At 35.0% G+C, this 16,692-nt stretch overlaps 1 protein-coding gene across 1 annotated transcript; it reads right to left on the bottom strand.

The window, feature by feature from the left end:
* Positions 1-8,634: 8,634 nt before the first annotated feature.
* Positions 8,635-9,942, bottom strand: LOC125656752 (E3 ubiquitin/ISG15 ligase TRIM25-like). The gene is given in 2 exon segments (XM_056142931.1): positions 8,635-9,579; positions 9,582-9,942. Coding segments are annotated over 2 exon segments (1,140 nt in total). The 5' UTR covers positions 9,777-9,942.
* Positions 9,943-16,692: the final 6,750 nt, after the last annotated feature.

Raw genomic sequence — 16,692 nt, 5'->3', positions numbered from 1 at the left:
TTAGAAGCTATGTTGATTATTACCAGATCAAAGTCGCAGAAAGTGTAACGTTTATCAAACTTGGTACCTTTCAACTGGAGGAGCCGATGTTGGCCTTTCTGATGAAACAGCAACAGTCTCCTCCGCCAATGACTCGAAGAGAATGATTTCCTCATCTGACTTTTCCGTCATCAATCACAGGTCATCATTCTTTGGCAGCCTTTGTATCAACTTGACCATCAGATCAACATTGATTCGTGAGAGAATCAAAAGTAGTCGTTGTGGACCAAAATAACAAGGAAATATTTCAGAGTTATGTCGCTGATGCCTCTGCACGAGGATTAACTTTTGACTTACAAGATAATGTAAAACTTATACGGTACCAATTTTGATGCACCAGATGCGCAATTCGACAATTAATGTCTCTTCAGTGATGCTCAACCGAAATGTTTGAACTCCGAAATAACTATGAAGTTTTATAGCTAATAAAGCCAAAAACAGCGTGCCAAAAAAGTGGAGTAAAATTCGTCTAAGGATAAGAGCTATGCTTGAGGGAGATAATCCTTAATTTTGAAATGGAATTTCTAAATTTTATAACAGCAATTAAATATACATCCGTATTTTCAAGCTAGTAACGAAGTACTTAGCTACTGGGCTGTAGAGACCCTCGGGGACTAACAATCTACCAGCAGAGGCCTCGACTCAGGGGTCATAATGTAAAACTTATACGGTACCAATTTTGATGCACCAGATGCGCATTTCGAAAAATAATGTCTCTTCAGTGATGCTCAACCGATAATATTTTGATTTGCTTTGATGAATTACAAAATAAAACAAATAAGAAATGGAGGGACTGAGAGTAGGGACATTAATTTACATAACATTAGGGTCTCCTGTAACGTTGTACTTCATCCTACTGGTGAGAAGATGTTGGTATTGGACTACAGGAAATGTTGTGTTTACAAAGTATCATAGAATGAGTACTGGTGTAAAACAAAATAAATAATAAGCTTGACTATTCCTGTTACCATTTGGTGATATATTTTGTTTGTTTGTTTGTGTTTGTTTGACTATAAAGGGGACATCGCCCAAGTGACTGGAAGGAGACGAGATTTGTCTTTGTATATTTTAATATCTTGTCTCTAGTGTTGTTGCTATTACTCGTCAAGAAAATTACAAACTGCGTGCTGTTTTATGCGTTGAATACTATATACTAGCTTGCATTGCAATGTAAATCATATTAAAGATTTTATAAACGTAGATAAGTATATATGTTTTCATCATCCACCTGACCCTGCAACAGAGGTGAAATTGACTGGAATCATGAACATATACTGTGCTTCTGTATCAATATAGAAAATGATTCTACTCATACTGTGAATTCTATCTTTGATTTAGATATATGGTATGATAAAATAATAAAATAAACCCATATTCAGGAGGTAGGGAGGTGGTGACAAATTCACCACGGTGAATGATGCGTTTTGAAAGGACATACGCGACGTTTCTCAATAATATATAATTTCTCATGTCAATTCAGTCGCGTTCTATCTCGATTTTTTTAAAATGTAAAATCGGCTCTTATGTATTACACTATTAAGGTGTATGAATGTATATTTACTGCAGCAAAGAAGGAGAGAAAAATATTTGGAACAATCCGGTATCGAACCCGAGAACCTTGTATTATTAGTTAATTATAATAATAATAATTGGTTTTTATATAACGCATTTCCAGCGTATGCTGCTCAAAGCGCTTTACAATACATTATTACCCCGACAGATCTTATATCAATCTAGAACTTTCTCAGCTTCCTGGAAAGCATACAGTGGAAGCTGCCGTTACAGCGCTAGAGCACTAACGTTCTAATGATATATTTCACTGTCTATAGCCAGGTACCCATTTTACACTTGAGTGGAGTGAGGACATTTGTGTAAAGTGCCATTCCCAACGACACAACGTCGACCCTGCCGTGGCCAGGACTCGAACTAAATATGATCTGAGCATTGAGCTATCTAAGCCGATATACAAAGTTTGGTAATATTACTACAATTTAAAATTTCAGAAATCATACTATAATTCTTCATATTGAGGAAACGAAAGAAAAAAATGAAAAAATGTTGGAAACGCGTATGTACATAATATAGAAAGTCGGTAAGCCCTATAGATCAAAAGCCAACATTTTCAGGGAAAACGATATGTCACAATTCCTCGCTTAGCAACACCCCAAACATATAGTTATATTTAGACTTACTGAATATATCAATAATAATTTTAATAATGCATGTATATATATATATATATTTACCGAATTCTATTCATATGGTATACTATTTAATTTTTTCCATTATTGAAAGTGCTTGCACCTCATAAGAAGTTAAACGTCTTCCTGCTTTTAACTTTCTCAGACACTAGTTTCTTCAAACAATGTTTGATGCTAGCCGATGGACCACTTAGAAATGTATCAGTCAACCTGACAGACCACTTCAACAAAATTATTCTACTCATTATTCATACTATGCAAGGTGAAGACAACGAACAGTGATCAATCTCAGAACTCCTATAAGCAATACTAAATAGATAGTTGGGCAAACACGGACCCCTGGAACGTTATATTTGATTTAGATATACGGTATGATATAAAATAAACCCGTACTCGGGGTGTGTGTGGGGAGGTAATTAGTGCATTTTAAAAGAACATACGTGACGTTTCTCAACAATACATAATTTTTCCTTTAAGTCGTTAATGGCACACTGATTTTGACGATGGATAACTCCGTGGATTTGATCCCAATGCAACCTGTCATTTGGTCATATACTGTCTCACGTGTTTCATGCCGATTGTTAGGCCGTTCTTGGCATACTGATTTTGACTACGGATAACTCCATTTACCTGATCAGAATATAGGGCTAATGGTGGGTGTGACCGATCGACAGGAGATGCTTACTCCTCCTAGGCACCTGATCCCACCTCTGGTATATTCAGTGATCCGTGTTTGCCAAACTCTCTAGTTTGTATTACTTGTAGGAGTTATGAGATTTATCACTGTTCGTTATCTTCACCTTTCATTTCATAAAAGACAGTTTTAAAAAGCTAGGAAATGCTTTATTTATCTATAAACAATCTAAGACAATATGGATCCAAAGTGGTATACATTTTATCCATCAAAAGAAAACAAGTAGAAAGAACAATACATTAGGAAGTTATTTTCATGGCCTGTTGAAATTTTTGTCCATTACAAAACCATTCTTATATAGTTTAAGATTAATTGACAATGGTTACCTGCCAGTTTCTTCATACACCATACAATTGGCGGTATTTATCTAAAGTTTGAGATTTTCTAAATTTTAAGTGTACTTTTTCGATGAAAAGAGATATTGAATATCCATCTTTTTGTAACCGTGGTGAATTTAATGTAGACACACAAACACAATTGATTTTTCGTTAGGTTCTATATTTGTTATCTTGAAGATGAATACATGATACATACACCCTTCAAAACATATAACAATTACAGTATTAAAATAAAAGCTATATCTCTTATATTTATCATAGGAAATAAAATATATTACATTACACTGAATTAATCACTAGATATACAATCTAATGTTAACAGCGATATTTCACACATTCAAAAATTCCTACACACAGTCAGAATATCCACTCGGAACTACTCGGATGTCTCGCGCACTCAACATTGTATGGAGCGTAGCGGAATCAGCCGAGGATTGCCGATTACAGAATATCACCGATCATAATACAATACAGGTCAAAAGCACGGGTCCCGCGGACTGAAAGTTCACGCTGTAGCATGGGGCCAGAAATCTCGGTGTCTTTGAAGTTGCGGTATCTGTGTATTCTAGAATATGAGTTGCATGGACCTTTCAAATCCAAAGATACACATACATTTGTACACGTGTTCACAATCGGGAATCAGTCGATCGGAAATGATAGCAGATCAAACCACACGCCATAGAATTTCAGGGTTGTTTAATACACATTTCCCCGTTGTTCTTAAGCAACAAGCGCCAGCTAATTGACAGATAGAGCATGTGTACCCCGTGTGTAGCAACAGAAATTAGAAAATCAAATTCAAGTATACATGTACATGTGATAGCCTGTTTATGTTGTGGTCGAATGAAAGATGACAACTAGGCTGGTTGGGTTCTACATTTATTGACACAATTAGAAATCAGGATCTCTAAGAGAGAAGAAACCCTGTAACATAACAAAAATGAAATAATAAAAAGATAAAGGTTTCAAACACATATAATATGAATCAGTACATAACACATACCATTTCAATACTTTGCAAGAAGGATAACTTTTGTCATGAAACATTATAGATATTGGGAAATACAAGTTATTCCCCTTGATACTGAACTTTAAATCTAGATCCATAATGAGTACTTGTCAATTTGAAATACACACACATATATGAAGGATAAAACATGATGTGATTTAATCACCTGTTTGTGGAGCAAGGCATTACTTAATCTCTCATCAGTCAATTAATGAAGCTCTAGGTTTCAATTCAGTACTACAAACAATATTTACATGATACTGTACTGATTGTGTATGAGATCAATATATATACAGAATTTAATTATGAATAAAATTCTAGAATTCGTTCATCTATCAATGGAATTTACTTTCTAACTTCAATTTAATAGAAATGCTAAATTAGAAACTTTACAGAAATAATATTAATAAAAGATGTAAAGAAGAGTGAAATAAATATTATACCGGTACTTACTATTAGTAATATGTCCAAAATGTCCAGATCTTCAATTCTATTTAAAGTTATGCTCAATATAACATGCAGTACTTCCTCTCTGAGAGTTGTCTGAAGTCTGACTTTGGGATGAACAAAGACTAGGGACTTTTTAGCGGGAAAATAAAATAGGTAAAATTATTGGTTTAAATAGCCACCTGACCTTAATCGCATGTCTGTAAGTGACCACACAGGTATAGATGCCCCAAGGCTCAAAGAGAACTTCGGTTACAAACAATAAAGAATCAGGGAGTAAAAGGGTGTTGTATATATGTAGCACTGAACAGTGTATATTGTTGATGACATAAATGATACTAATGAATATGTTCATAATGATCAAGTGAGATAATTTAGTTTAAAAACACTTTAAAATATATTGAAATGATTTATTTCATTCTCCCACCACTAAGTAGGAATGGCGAATAATTTGTATTAAATGCACCTATTATACCATTGCAAAATGAATATGAATAAAACTACACCCTACTACATACACACGTTTCCACAATCGGTAAATCAATCGATCGACGATGATAGTAGAGTCGACTGATTTGTGTTAAATACAAATTTAAGCGAACCGAAATATCGTACATCGCCACATTCAATCTTAGAGTGGCTGTATTCATGTTTCACCTTATTGATAAAACTACAAAATATGTTTATGAGCTCGACAGTAAATTCATTTTGATTATTTTAGTGTGCAAACAACCAGTCATGCAGTTCAAACTTTCAGTTGTAAATGAAATAAAATTATATTGATTTTAAGAACCAAATATTTTGTTGTGTGTTTTCAAGAAAATTTCTCATAAAAAGTTTGAAAATCAAACTACACGCCATAGAATTTCAGGTGCTTTTTTAGATACACATTTCCCCGTGGTCGGCGAAAAATGCACTTCAAGATGACATTGCACACTTTAAAATTCCATACACCGATTTAAAAATATTTCATAAAACTGTATTCAAATTCTCTATGGAAAATCTATTGGGATTTCTGTGACACAAGTAAACTTTATTATATTCATTACAAAGTAAATAAACCGTGTAACATCGTAATGAAAGGCCAATACGAAGTGATTATTTTAAGAATACGCATCGGACATTCAAATTTGACTCATTCTAACTTACTAAACAGAGAACTTCAGCCTGAATGTATATCTTGTGACTGTTCATTAACTATACATCATATTCGTTTTGGTAATGTGCAATCAATGCAAAAACGTTTTACAAATATTGACAATCATTATATTATACAGTATTTACAAGAATGCGATTTTTACAAAGAAGGTTGAATACTTTGATTTTACATTACAACCCCTGGGTCGAGGCCTCTGCTGGTGGACTGTTAGTCCCCGAGGGTCTCTACAGTCCAGTAGCTAAGTACTTCGTTACTAGCTTGAAAATACGAATGTATATTTAATTGCTGTTACAAAATTTAGAAATTCATTTCAAAATTAAGGATTATCTCCCTCCCGCGGAGCTCTTATCCTTAGACGAATTTTACTCAAGTATTTTGGCACACTGTTTGTCATTCATTTAGTAGCTGAAAGACTGAGAAAATAAGTGACCCGTTCAATTGATATATCAAGGATATTAATAAAATTGCAACCAACCACGTTATGTGTATTGTAGAGGAAGTTCAACTGCTAGTTGTTAGGGTATATAGACACCACTTTGAGGGAGATGACATTAGCATTAACATAAACTCAAATAATTTTAAAATGTTTTTAATTGTTTGAAGATATCATCAAATCGTTTGATGCACGCTACAATCAGTTGTAGAAAGCAATAATTCAATTACTGAGCATATCAATTCGATTAATGTGGGCAATTTTTGATCTCGCCAATTGAATTGATGAGCACTTTAACTAAATTAACGAGAGCAATGATTCAATTACTGCGCGCAATATCAAATTGAATTGATGATATCTTCGATTAATTAATCTACCGTTTACCTGATCAAGATATAGGGGTCACGGCGAGTGTGACAGGTCGACAAGGGATGCTTACTCTTCCTAGGCACCTGATCTCACTCCTGGTGTGTCCAGGGGTTCATGTGTGCCCAACTATTTGGTATTGCTTATAGAGTTATGAGATTGATCACTGTTCCGTATCTTTATCTTTCATGACTCACTAAATGTCATAGCCAGTCTTTCAGTGGAATTTAAAAATAAATAAAATCCAGACCGAGCACATATAGGGGAAAACAACACTTTTGATAGATTGGGGATCTCACTATATAGTCAGACTTCTCACTAGGGGAAATATCACTATAGAGCCAGTCTTCCAAGAGGACGTCTCACTATACAACACCTGATTGTTCCAAATATTTTTCTCTCCTTCTTTGCTACAGTAATGTCCATTTATACAACTTATACTGTTATACATAAGAGCAGACTTTACATTTTTGCTTGCATAAACCAGAAGCTATCACAATATGCGGACTCTAAAAACAAACATGGTAATATACTCCAAAATTATTTGTGAAATCAAGAACGCAAGTGAATTGTACGTGAAATGTCATGACAAATCATATATTATTTAGAAACGTCGCGTATGTCCTTTAAAAACGCGTCTATCACGCTGCCGAGTACGGATTTATTTTATCAAAGATAACGTTATGAGTAGAAACACTCTCTGTATTGATACAGAAGTACAGTATATGTTCACAATTTAAATTTCAGTCGATTTCATCTCCGTCGCGGGGTCAGGTGAATGCTGGTAAAATATATATACGTTTAAAAATCTTTAAAATTATTTACAGTGCAATGAAAGATAGTGTATAATTATTCAACGCATAAAACAGTACCTAGTTTGTAATTTTTTTATCAAGAAGTACCAAGAACTTTAACATTTTAGACTAAACATGAAATATACATGGACGAATCTCGTCTCCTTCCAGTCACATGAGCAATGCCCCCTTAATAGCCAAAATGAAAAAAAAAATATCACAAACTGGAAACTGGAACCAAACATTAGTCAAACTTATTACTCTCTTGTTTTGTTTTAAACCAATAATAATTTTATGATACTTTGTAAATACAACATTTATTGTTGAAGTCCAGTACCAACATCTTCTCTCCTGTAGGATGAAATATGATGTTGTAGGACTCCTCAATGCCAGGGAGATTAATGTCCCTACTCTCGGTCCCTCCATTTCTAATTTGCTTTATTTTGGAATTCTTCAAGCAAACCAACACATTATCTTGTAAGTCAAAAGTTAATCCTCGTGGAACACCACCAGTTGCAGAACTCTCAAATTTTGTCGTGTTGTTTTGGTCAACAACGACTACGTTTGATTCTCTCACGAAACAATGTCGATCTGATCGTGAAGTTGATACAAAGTTCGCCGCGGCTCCATCTCTGGGGAATGATGAACTGTGATGAATGATGGAAAAACCAGATGAACAAATCATTCTTTTTGGAGTTATTAGCGGGAGAGACTGTTGCTGTTCCATAAGAAATGGCCAACATAGGTTCCTTCAGTTGAAAGGTACCAAGTTTGATAAACGTTACACTTTCTGCGACTCTGATCTGGTAATAATCAACATAGCTTCTAAAAGAGACATATACTTTATCCATGCAGTCCCCTGATTGACAGAGACCGTACGGAGTGGCCTGACAAGAAGGAGTGTGGACACACTCGCCAACAGCATCAGAGATATCATAAACCCTTAGTGACGGACAGTTCTCTAGTGACATAATGACTTTTGTATCACTTACAAATAAGCCATAATAAACTCTTGTGGACAGATTCATTTCTAATATTTTTTCAAAGTTAACTTTCATCCAATCTTTACGACTCATCATTTCTCTCCTATGTGCAATCTCCGTTTTGTCTGAGAGTAATGAGACAAATGTTGAAATTTTCTGTAAGGCTGTAGATCACATTTCAGAAGAACTGACATCCTGAAACGATCCATCGTTACAGATCTGACGAAGGAAATCTGTGTTCTGATGATTGTAATCCTGGACAAAGTCCCAGATATCCAAAGCCCGTAACCGATTGAGATGCTCTAAAACCTGAACCCCCAATTTGTGATTAGTGACGAAAATCTGTTTGGTAGATCCATTTTCTTTCACCGTTTGTACCATAGTTTTTGCATCTCCTATTGTAGTCGCAAGTCGTTTTATTTCGTCAGAAGCAATCTCAATGTTTCCAACAGAATCTGTGTGTTTCTGTTCAAATCTCTTTAACCACTGTGCATGTGCCTTGTCTATCTGCGATTTTATTTCTTCAACTTTCTTTTCAGCACTTGAAATGATTTCCTGTTTTCTGCTGTTTAGTGTGGTTACTTTATCTCTGTATTCTTCCCGCATATTCATAAGAGTTTCCAGCAGATCTTTAAACAATGTCAGTTTATTTTGAACTCTGTGTTCATTCATCTCTGTTGCTACATCTTCAATGGTCTGTACTTGTTCACACTTTCTATGTTCGGTGGCAAAACAGATGCTGCAGCAAAGTTTGTCGTGATCCGTGCAGTATACCTCAAGAAATTTCCCCTCGTGTATGGAAAAAGGCACATCGACTTCTATGTCATTTTTCAAGTCCTGTGCATCCGAGAAGCTTAAGATTTTGTGTCCTCGAAGAATGGGAACATACGAATGAAAACAGTTACAATCATCGCAGATCGATTTCATGCATGATTTACACCAATGCTTCGCAGTAACGCTTTTGTCTTGTCGTTTGTAAAACATGCAGAATTTATGTTCCTCTTTCTTAGGATCTACCGACATGCTCACAATCAATTTGTTTTGTGTCAAAGCAAGCGCCCACTCCTCGCTTGTAATGTCGTTATTTGGAGCTTCGATACGTTTTCTGCACACGTATGTCCCATTCGATGGCTTTCAGTTTCGTTATCCTTACGTGCTGCCGTACTTGAAATGTACGTTTGAATGCAAGTCTCACAAAACGTATGGAAACATGGGAAGTACTTTGGATTTCTCACCTCTTCTAGACATATCGGACAACGGAATGTGTCATCCACAGGATTAGCACCAGGGGGTCCTGTTAGTGACTCCGCCATTCATATATATCTTGTCCCCAAAAGACAGGACCACTTATCAACGGGTGTTGTAGCCTAGGTCACGCAAGCCGTTTGACTTCCCACTCAAACGCCTTGGAGCGTTCTATTTAAAAATATTACACCGCGAGGGGCGCTATCGAAAAACGGAAATGGCGACACGGAAGAAAACAAAGACCACAGCTGTTGTTCCAAATGTCAGTTTATGTGTCGCTTGTTCTAAAGAAAGCAAACGTTGTGTTTTTGCAAGTTCGAAACTTGGTCCTTCATTAGAGAGACCAGTAACGATATGACCAGAATTATGCTGACTTCACGAGAACTAGTATTACTATGCAGGTCTTCTCCAAACATTAATTGCGGTAGAATCGTATACAATAGCGATTTCCCATAGCCTGTTGGTAATACTGCGAACACGTCTGACCTATTTGCTAATTTAAGTAAACACTCTTTCTGTAAAGGTTTCAGCGAGAATTCGATTTTTAAATCTGATAAAACTTTGTTTATCTTCTGTTCGACTGCGTCCGTCATCGTTATGCATCAACCAATCAGCTGCTTTATCAGAATTCGGATAAGCCTCGTTATGGAGTGTAAATGTTTATGGTAAAATGCTCCTAGACGTTTTTCTCGTAGAACACTGCATTGACAAACGTGTAGGTGACCTAGACTACGAGTGTTGTTATTAGGCAAATTGTTTCGGCCTTTTTACAGTTCGGTCCAAGGTTTTTTCGGCCTCTTGTCGTTTCGGTCTTAGATACCTAGTCGTTTCGGCCCAAGTTTCGTAAGCGACAAACTACCGACAATGTGATGTTGTTTTGGCTAATATAGATGTGTATTGAATGTATTGAATTTATGTTATTGTTGTTTGTTGAAATGGAAGCTGTTCGAGTGTAAGCTTTTAAGACTTTAATGAAAAGGAAATTTTGTATAATGAGGAAATAATTGTTAGAAAAGATTATGAAATATATGCAAAATTGTTCAAATTTTCTTTTCCATAATGCTAAGCAAATTGTGATACCATGATCATTGAGAATAATTTTTGAAATCATCAAGGCAAACTTTTAACCTCGAAATATAAAAATTTCTTGTATATCTATAAAAATTACCTACAATTTAAGTGATACTAAACTAAGCTTATTCAAAAAGGCATTTTTCAATGAAATATATTTAGTGAAAAAATAAACAATTATGACTCATGGCCAGGTACTGTACGCTGTAAACTGATATGTTGTTTTTTTGCGTACTTAGTGTATGTTAGGTTCAGTTAGTAATTTTACGGGTGAATACAACAATGTTGATAATAAAATCTATAGTACAGACCACGAGTATTCCTCATCGCACGGTAGAAAACACACGGTGTGAAATGGTCCGTGGACACGGCGTGGCACGATGTATGTGTATTTCGAATACACAAGAAGACTGCCTTGTCTAACAAGTTAGTCCCTGATATCCACCGTGAGATCGTATAAAAATGACATTGAAACCTGGGTTTTATGTTAAATGATGTAAATGAACCATTCGGCGGTATTCTTGAATCCCAAAATTTTGATGAAGTAATAGCGGCTTAAAATCAGTGAAGCCACGAGGTATGGTCATTCAGAAAGTTAACATTTTTCATCGACTTTCCCTGTGTACTATTATTGTTTGAACTGTCAGTAAACGAAGCATTCAGCTACAAAGCTTTATCCCATCTTTCACCTTGATGAACAGAATTACTTATTTTTTTATCTATCAGAAATTCATATTATGAATTATTTTTGACTATAAATGTAACGTGTTCAACGTTGTTGTATACAAATAAAGAAGTCGATCAACGGAAACGCGAGTAATTAATTCTACACAGAAGTGTTGTAAAATTTAGATGAGTATTGATGAGTCAAGTATCATGGAGAATTATTTAACCATACTAAATTGACTTGGAGAACTAAAAACTTGATTGTAATACACGAGGTCCGCGTGCTTCAATACTTTAAATTCGGTCACGGCTTCTCGGGAAGCTGAGTTCACACTTTTACGCATGGAAATATGTTACAAAATTGTTGTACATGTACAGTGTATGTCCAATTCTTCGGTTTTGTAAATTAATGATTGACCACACAATTAACTGTGCGTCAATTTTCAATTTAAGGACATAGGATACCTAACAAGATTTGCTGTAAAATTTTATATCGTAATCATTGATAATTTCCAATTGATAAAATGAATTTGCAATCATTGTTTCTTTTCCATTAATTAGATTTGACCAGTAGCTAGGAGTTATGAAATTGATCACTGTTCGTTATCTTCACCTTGCATATAATGCGCGTTTTGATTTGAATTTCCATGGGGTACCGATCAAGTTCACCATATATCACGAAAGCAGGAGTTGATTGTTTTGAATATAGTAAAAGTTTGCAAAACATGAGATGAACTCTTTCTATAATTGCATCATTGGAACATTCCCAGACTTCACACCCGTATAACAATATAGGTTGTACAATTTTATTGAATAAATCAAGTTGGCACTGTACTGATAGATTATGTAATCTTCTCTCTTTTAAAACTTCATTTAATGCTTTGTTGCTTTTCCAGCTGTTCTCTATTTTGCAAGATTTACTTAATGTTATTCCCAAATAATTTGAATGTCTAACTACATGTATTTCCATTAATTTATCATCATATGTAAACTACAAATTTTGTTATAAATCCATTTACTAAATAGATTTATCGATATTTGTCTTTAGATTCCATTTTTACAGTATTCATAGAAGCTATCAAATTGGTTCTGTAAATCTTTTTCAGATTCTGCTACCAGTACCGTGTCATCTGCATATAAAATAGCGAATAATTTGAAAAACATATTCAACTTCTTTTCAAACATCTCCTATAATACTAGTAGGCCAAGGGATGAAGAATCACATCTCATTACAAACTTATAAATTCCGTCTTCCTGTAAAAGTAGGCAATTGGAATGAAATCGAAACAAGTCTAAGGAAATGTACGATGTGTAGTTGCAGTAGTATTGGTGATGAATTTCATTATGTCATGGAATGTATACATTTTTCAAACGACAGAAAAATATTGTTAACAAAAGATTTCGCAAGAGTCCAAACATTATTCAGTTTAAAGACCGAGGAAATAAGCACCGCCTTCAATTTTACCTGGTCTGTAAACCCCTGTCAATCAGGAGAAATTTAGCTTCAGATTGGATGCTAGAAATTGATGGACATTTAGTTACTATCCGTGTGTATACATTGTCCACCTCGTCTCTCGATCGAGGCGTCCGTGAAATCTTTTGATGTTTACCGCGTAGTATGCCAGCTCAATAGAGAAAGTTTTGATAAGAAAATTATGGCTTTGTATTACATCTATAGTCACAAAATATAATGTATTGAGTAGAAAATCTTACATATAATTACATCAATTATAATAAATTATGATGGGTTGTGTTTAGGAAGAAGTGCGATAGAAAATTATGGATGGTTAGAACATAATTTACATGGACATGGAATTTATGCTCAAGAGATTGTACCGACTCTCATTGGAAATGTCGTGTTTATATATTATTATCAAAATTTTAATTATGAGTAAATACATCATTAAAATTCCGTTTATATTCAGTTGAAATTTTATCAGCGTCATTTTACGACGAAACATGGCAACAAAAGTAACCGCAACTCTATCAGAAGAGAAATTATCAGCTGTATGGGCCCTTTTTGCATACAATGGTTGGGATTGGGATGCCGAGGAAGAAGAAGTTATATCTGAGGAAGTACCCTCTTCGCCTGGACCAGCTATTGAGGGAAATGCCGGAAGAGCTGAATGTCCCGACTGTTGGTGTAGGCCGTGCGTTATGGACGAGTCGCACAGACAACTTTGGTGGCCAGAAAATCCCGGTGTGCAGTCCAGAAAAAATAAATCTATCAGAAAAAAACTTTATAAGAAATTCTGGACTATGTTGAGTCATCGTGGGGTGTGGGACGATGATCGTTATATCGCCAGAAAATCCGCCGCAGTAGGAAGGGATTCTCGTAGGAATCTGTATGTTTGGTAGACGCACGGATACAAGAGAGATATCATGCCTGACTGTGTTATTCGTAAAGTCCGAGCATGGTATCCAAACCTGATTTTTCAATGGCTAACGTCCTCAATTACAAAATAAAGTTATCGTGCTTTAACATGTTTTGATTCTTTAATTTTTTTTATCAATATTTTGAATAACATGCACAAGAAAAATAATTGCACTTATGATTTATCTTACGAAAACGTATACAGGTAACACAGGTAACATCCCGTGTATTCAGGAAGCTATACACGAGCTACCATTCTTCCCTCGGGGCTTCACACCTGCTTAAAATTAGCTCCGCCCCCAACTAAACTTACCTGAGGTAAACCGACCGGTCGAAAAACTCGGTATCTAAGGAGCTAACAAATACCAAAATATGGTAATATTGAAAACTTGGTAAATTTTGAAAAAAAGTTTTAAATGCTGCCTGCTCTTTCTGAACTTAATTCCTTACAATGTAAGAGTAGACTTTTTGACATCATATCATGAACAGCTGCTTCTTCAATAAAACTAAAACTCGGAAGTATTCATATCTTGTGATCAGTCATACCAAAAATAACTTGTTAAACTATGCACAATACTCTGACGTTAAAAAGATTGCACAATACTCTGACGTTAAAAAGATTGCACAATACTGTGACGTTAAAAAGATTGCACAATACTCTGACGTTAAAAAGATTGCACAATACTCTGATGTTAAAAAATGGCACAATACTCTGACGTTAAAAAGATTGGATGCATGAGTTCTTAGTTGACAATATCTACGTCGTCTTCGATGATCAGATCCTGCAACAGTCAGTTAGAATTCCCATGTTCAATAATATACCCAAACATGAAACAGATATGGAGGATTCTGTGTTACCTTTTATATTGAGTTCACTGGGATATATATCGAATTGAGATAATTTTATGAATGAAAATGAGTACTGTTAATAGATAAAACGGTGTCTAGAATCACTGTTAAGATTAATGATGGATGTATTCGTGTTCAAATAGATGCAGGGCTGGAAGACTTTGCTGACGTTAACGTGTGTTTGTGTGGTAGGTCTCCGTTATGGTTTGGCTAATATTAACACCGGGGACTTATATAATTATCCTGTTTTACATCGTCGATGTTCAAGTTTATCTTGGGCTAGGAGATTTTAGAGAATGAATTTTAGCATTTAACTTATACCGATTTCCAGTGCTAAACCGTACGTGAAGAGGATGGATGTAAAACTTATACGGTACCAATTTTGATTCACCAGATGCGCATCTCGACAAATAATGTCTCTTCAGTGATGCTCAACCGAAATGTTTGAAATCCGAAATAACAATGAAGTTTTAGAGCTATTATAGGGGAAAACAGTGTGCCAAAAAAGTAGAGTCAAATTCATCTAAGGATAAGAGCTATGCGTGAGGGAGATAATCCTTAATTTTGAAATGAATTTCTAATGGATATAAAAAACCCTCAAAATTTACGTTTACAAAAACTTTTTCAAAAATCTTGCAGTTTCTTTTTGTATAAACTGACTTGAATTTTATAATATGGAAGATGAAGATAACGAACAGTGATCAATCTCATAACTCTTATAAGGAATACAAAATAGAGAGTTGGACAAAGACGGACCCCTAGATATACCAGAGGTGGAAAATTAGGGCGTCAGCGCATATAAGAAAGTTTTTAAACAAAACATATCTCCATCGGATTCCCTTTATTAGCTAAACAAATGAAGTGCATGGAATTTGATGTCAAATACTTAGTAATTTACCAGACCATAATATGCATTCTCTGAAATACTCGATGTCATACCATGTATGAAAGAGCATTGTGTATACAGTATATGTGTAGCATAAACACGTTTTGAAATAGGTTAAGTTTTCTATCAAAACCTTAAAGAGAAACTGCTCTAAATATGAAAACCTCTTTACTGAATAATTCAGAATTAATCTTATTAGAAACGTTTTGCTTTGATTTAGACTTTTCATACTGTATGAAAATGGTGGAGATAAAGTACATTGATTAATCTCATCTCTCCTATAAAGAATTCAAAAATATCTTCAATGAATTATACACATCTTAGAGATATATAATCATTTGGAGGTACGAGGTTTATCAGTACCAGCATATCATTTAATTCTATGATAAAGATATGTATTCACGATATTTTCGTCAGATACAAGTATCACTTAAGAATTCTTAAAAAGTATATGAAACATAAAAATTTTGTTTGCGAAGTGGACAATTGGAAAGTGAAAAAGAAGTTCCGGAAAATGCTCAGAATGCAGGATTTTCACCATTTATTCGTGACCTTCTGCGAGCCTAGTCGGTCCCCATTCTATTATGAATAACCTTTAAATCAGCTTTTTTGAAATTTCAATGCGAAATCAGATCCGAGTCTGTCGATTAGAATGACTAGAACTTTGGAAGCAAGTAGTAAATAAACAAGACATTTTCATGTATAAACGGTCTCTAAATCTACCCAGGATGTTATGTACACCAGCAAAGGGTATAAAATGGGATAGGGGTGGAGGCTGTAAAAAGCACGTAAAAGATCAAGTGCTAGACACCCCCCACCCTTTCACAATTTCCTGGATCCGCCTTTGTGGTAATATACCCCAATTTTTTGTTGTTGAAAAATGAGATAGAACTCAAATGAATTGTACGTGAAATGTCACGAAAAATTATATATTATTGAGAAACGTAGCGTATATGTCCTTTCAAAACACATAATTCATGCCCCCTCTGAGTACTAGTTTATTTTATGAATCGCAAAAAAGGTTGAGCCTAGATAACACGTCCTGCATTGATACATAAATTAAAGACTAGACTTTTTGACATCATAGACAGTTGCTTCTTCAACAAAAACGGAAAACGGAAATATTCATATCTAGTGA

This window comes from Ostrea edulis, chromosome 7 (assembly GCF_947568905.1).
Source record: "Ostrea edulis chromosome 7, xbOstEdul1.1, whole genome shotgun sequence".
Classification (NCBI taxonomy): Eukaryota; Metazoa; Mollusca; class Bivalvia; order Ostreida; family Ostreidae; genus Ostrea; species Ostrea edulis.
Note: the sequence above shows the minus strand (reverse complement) of the source record. Positions and strands in the feature narration are given on the sequence as shown.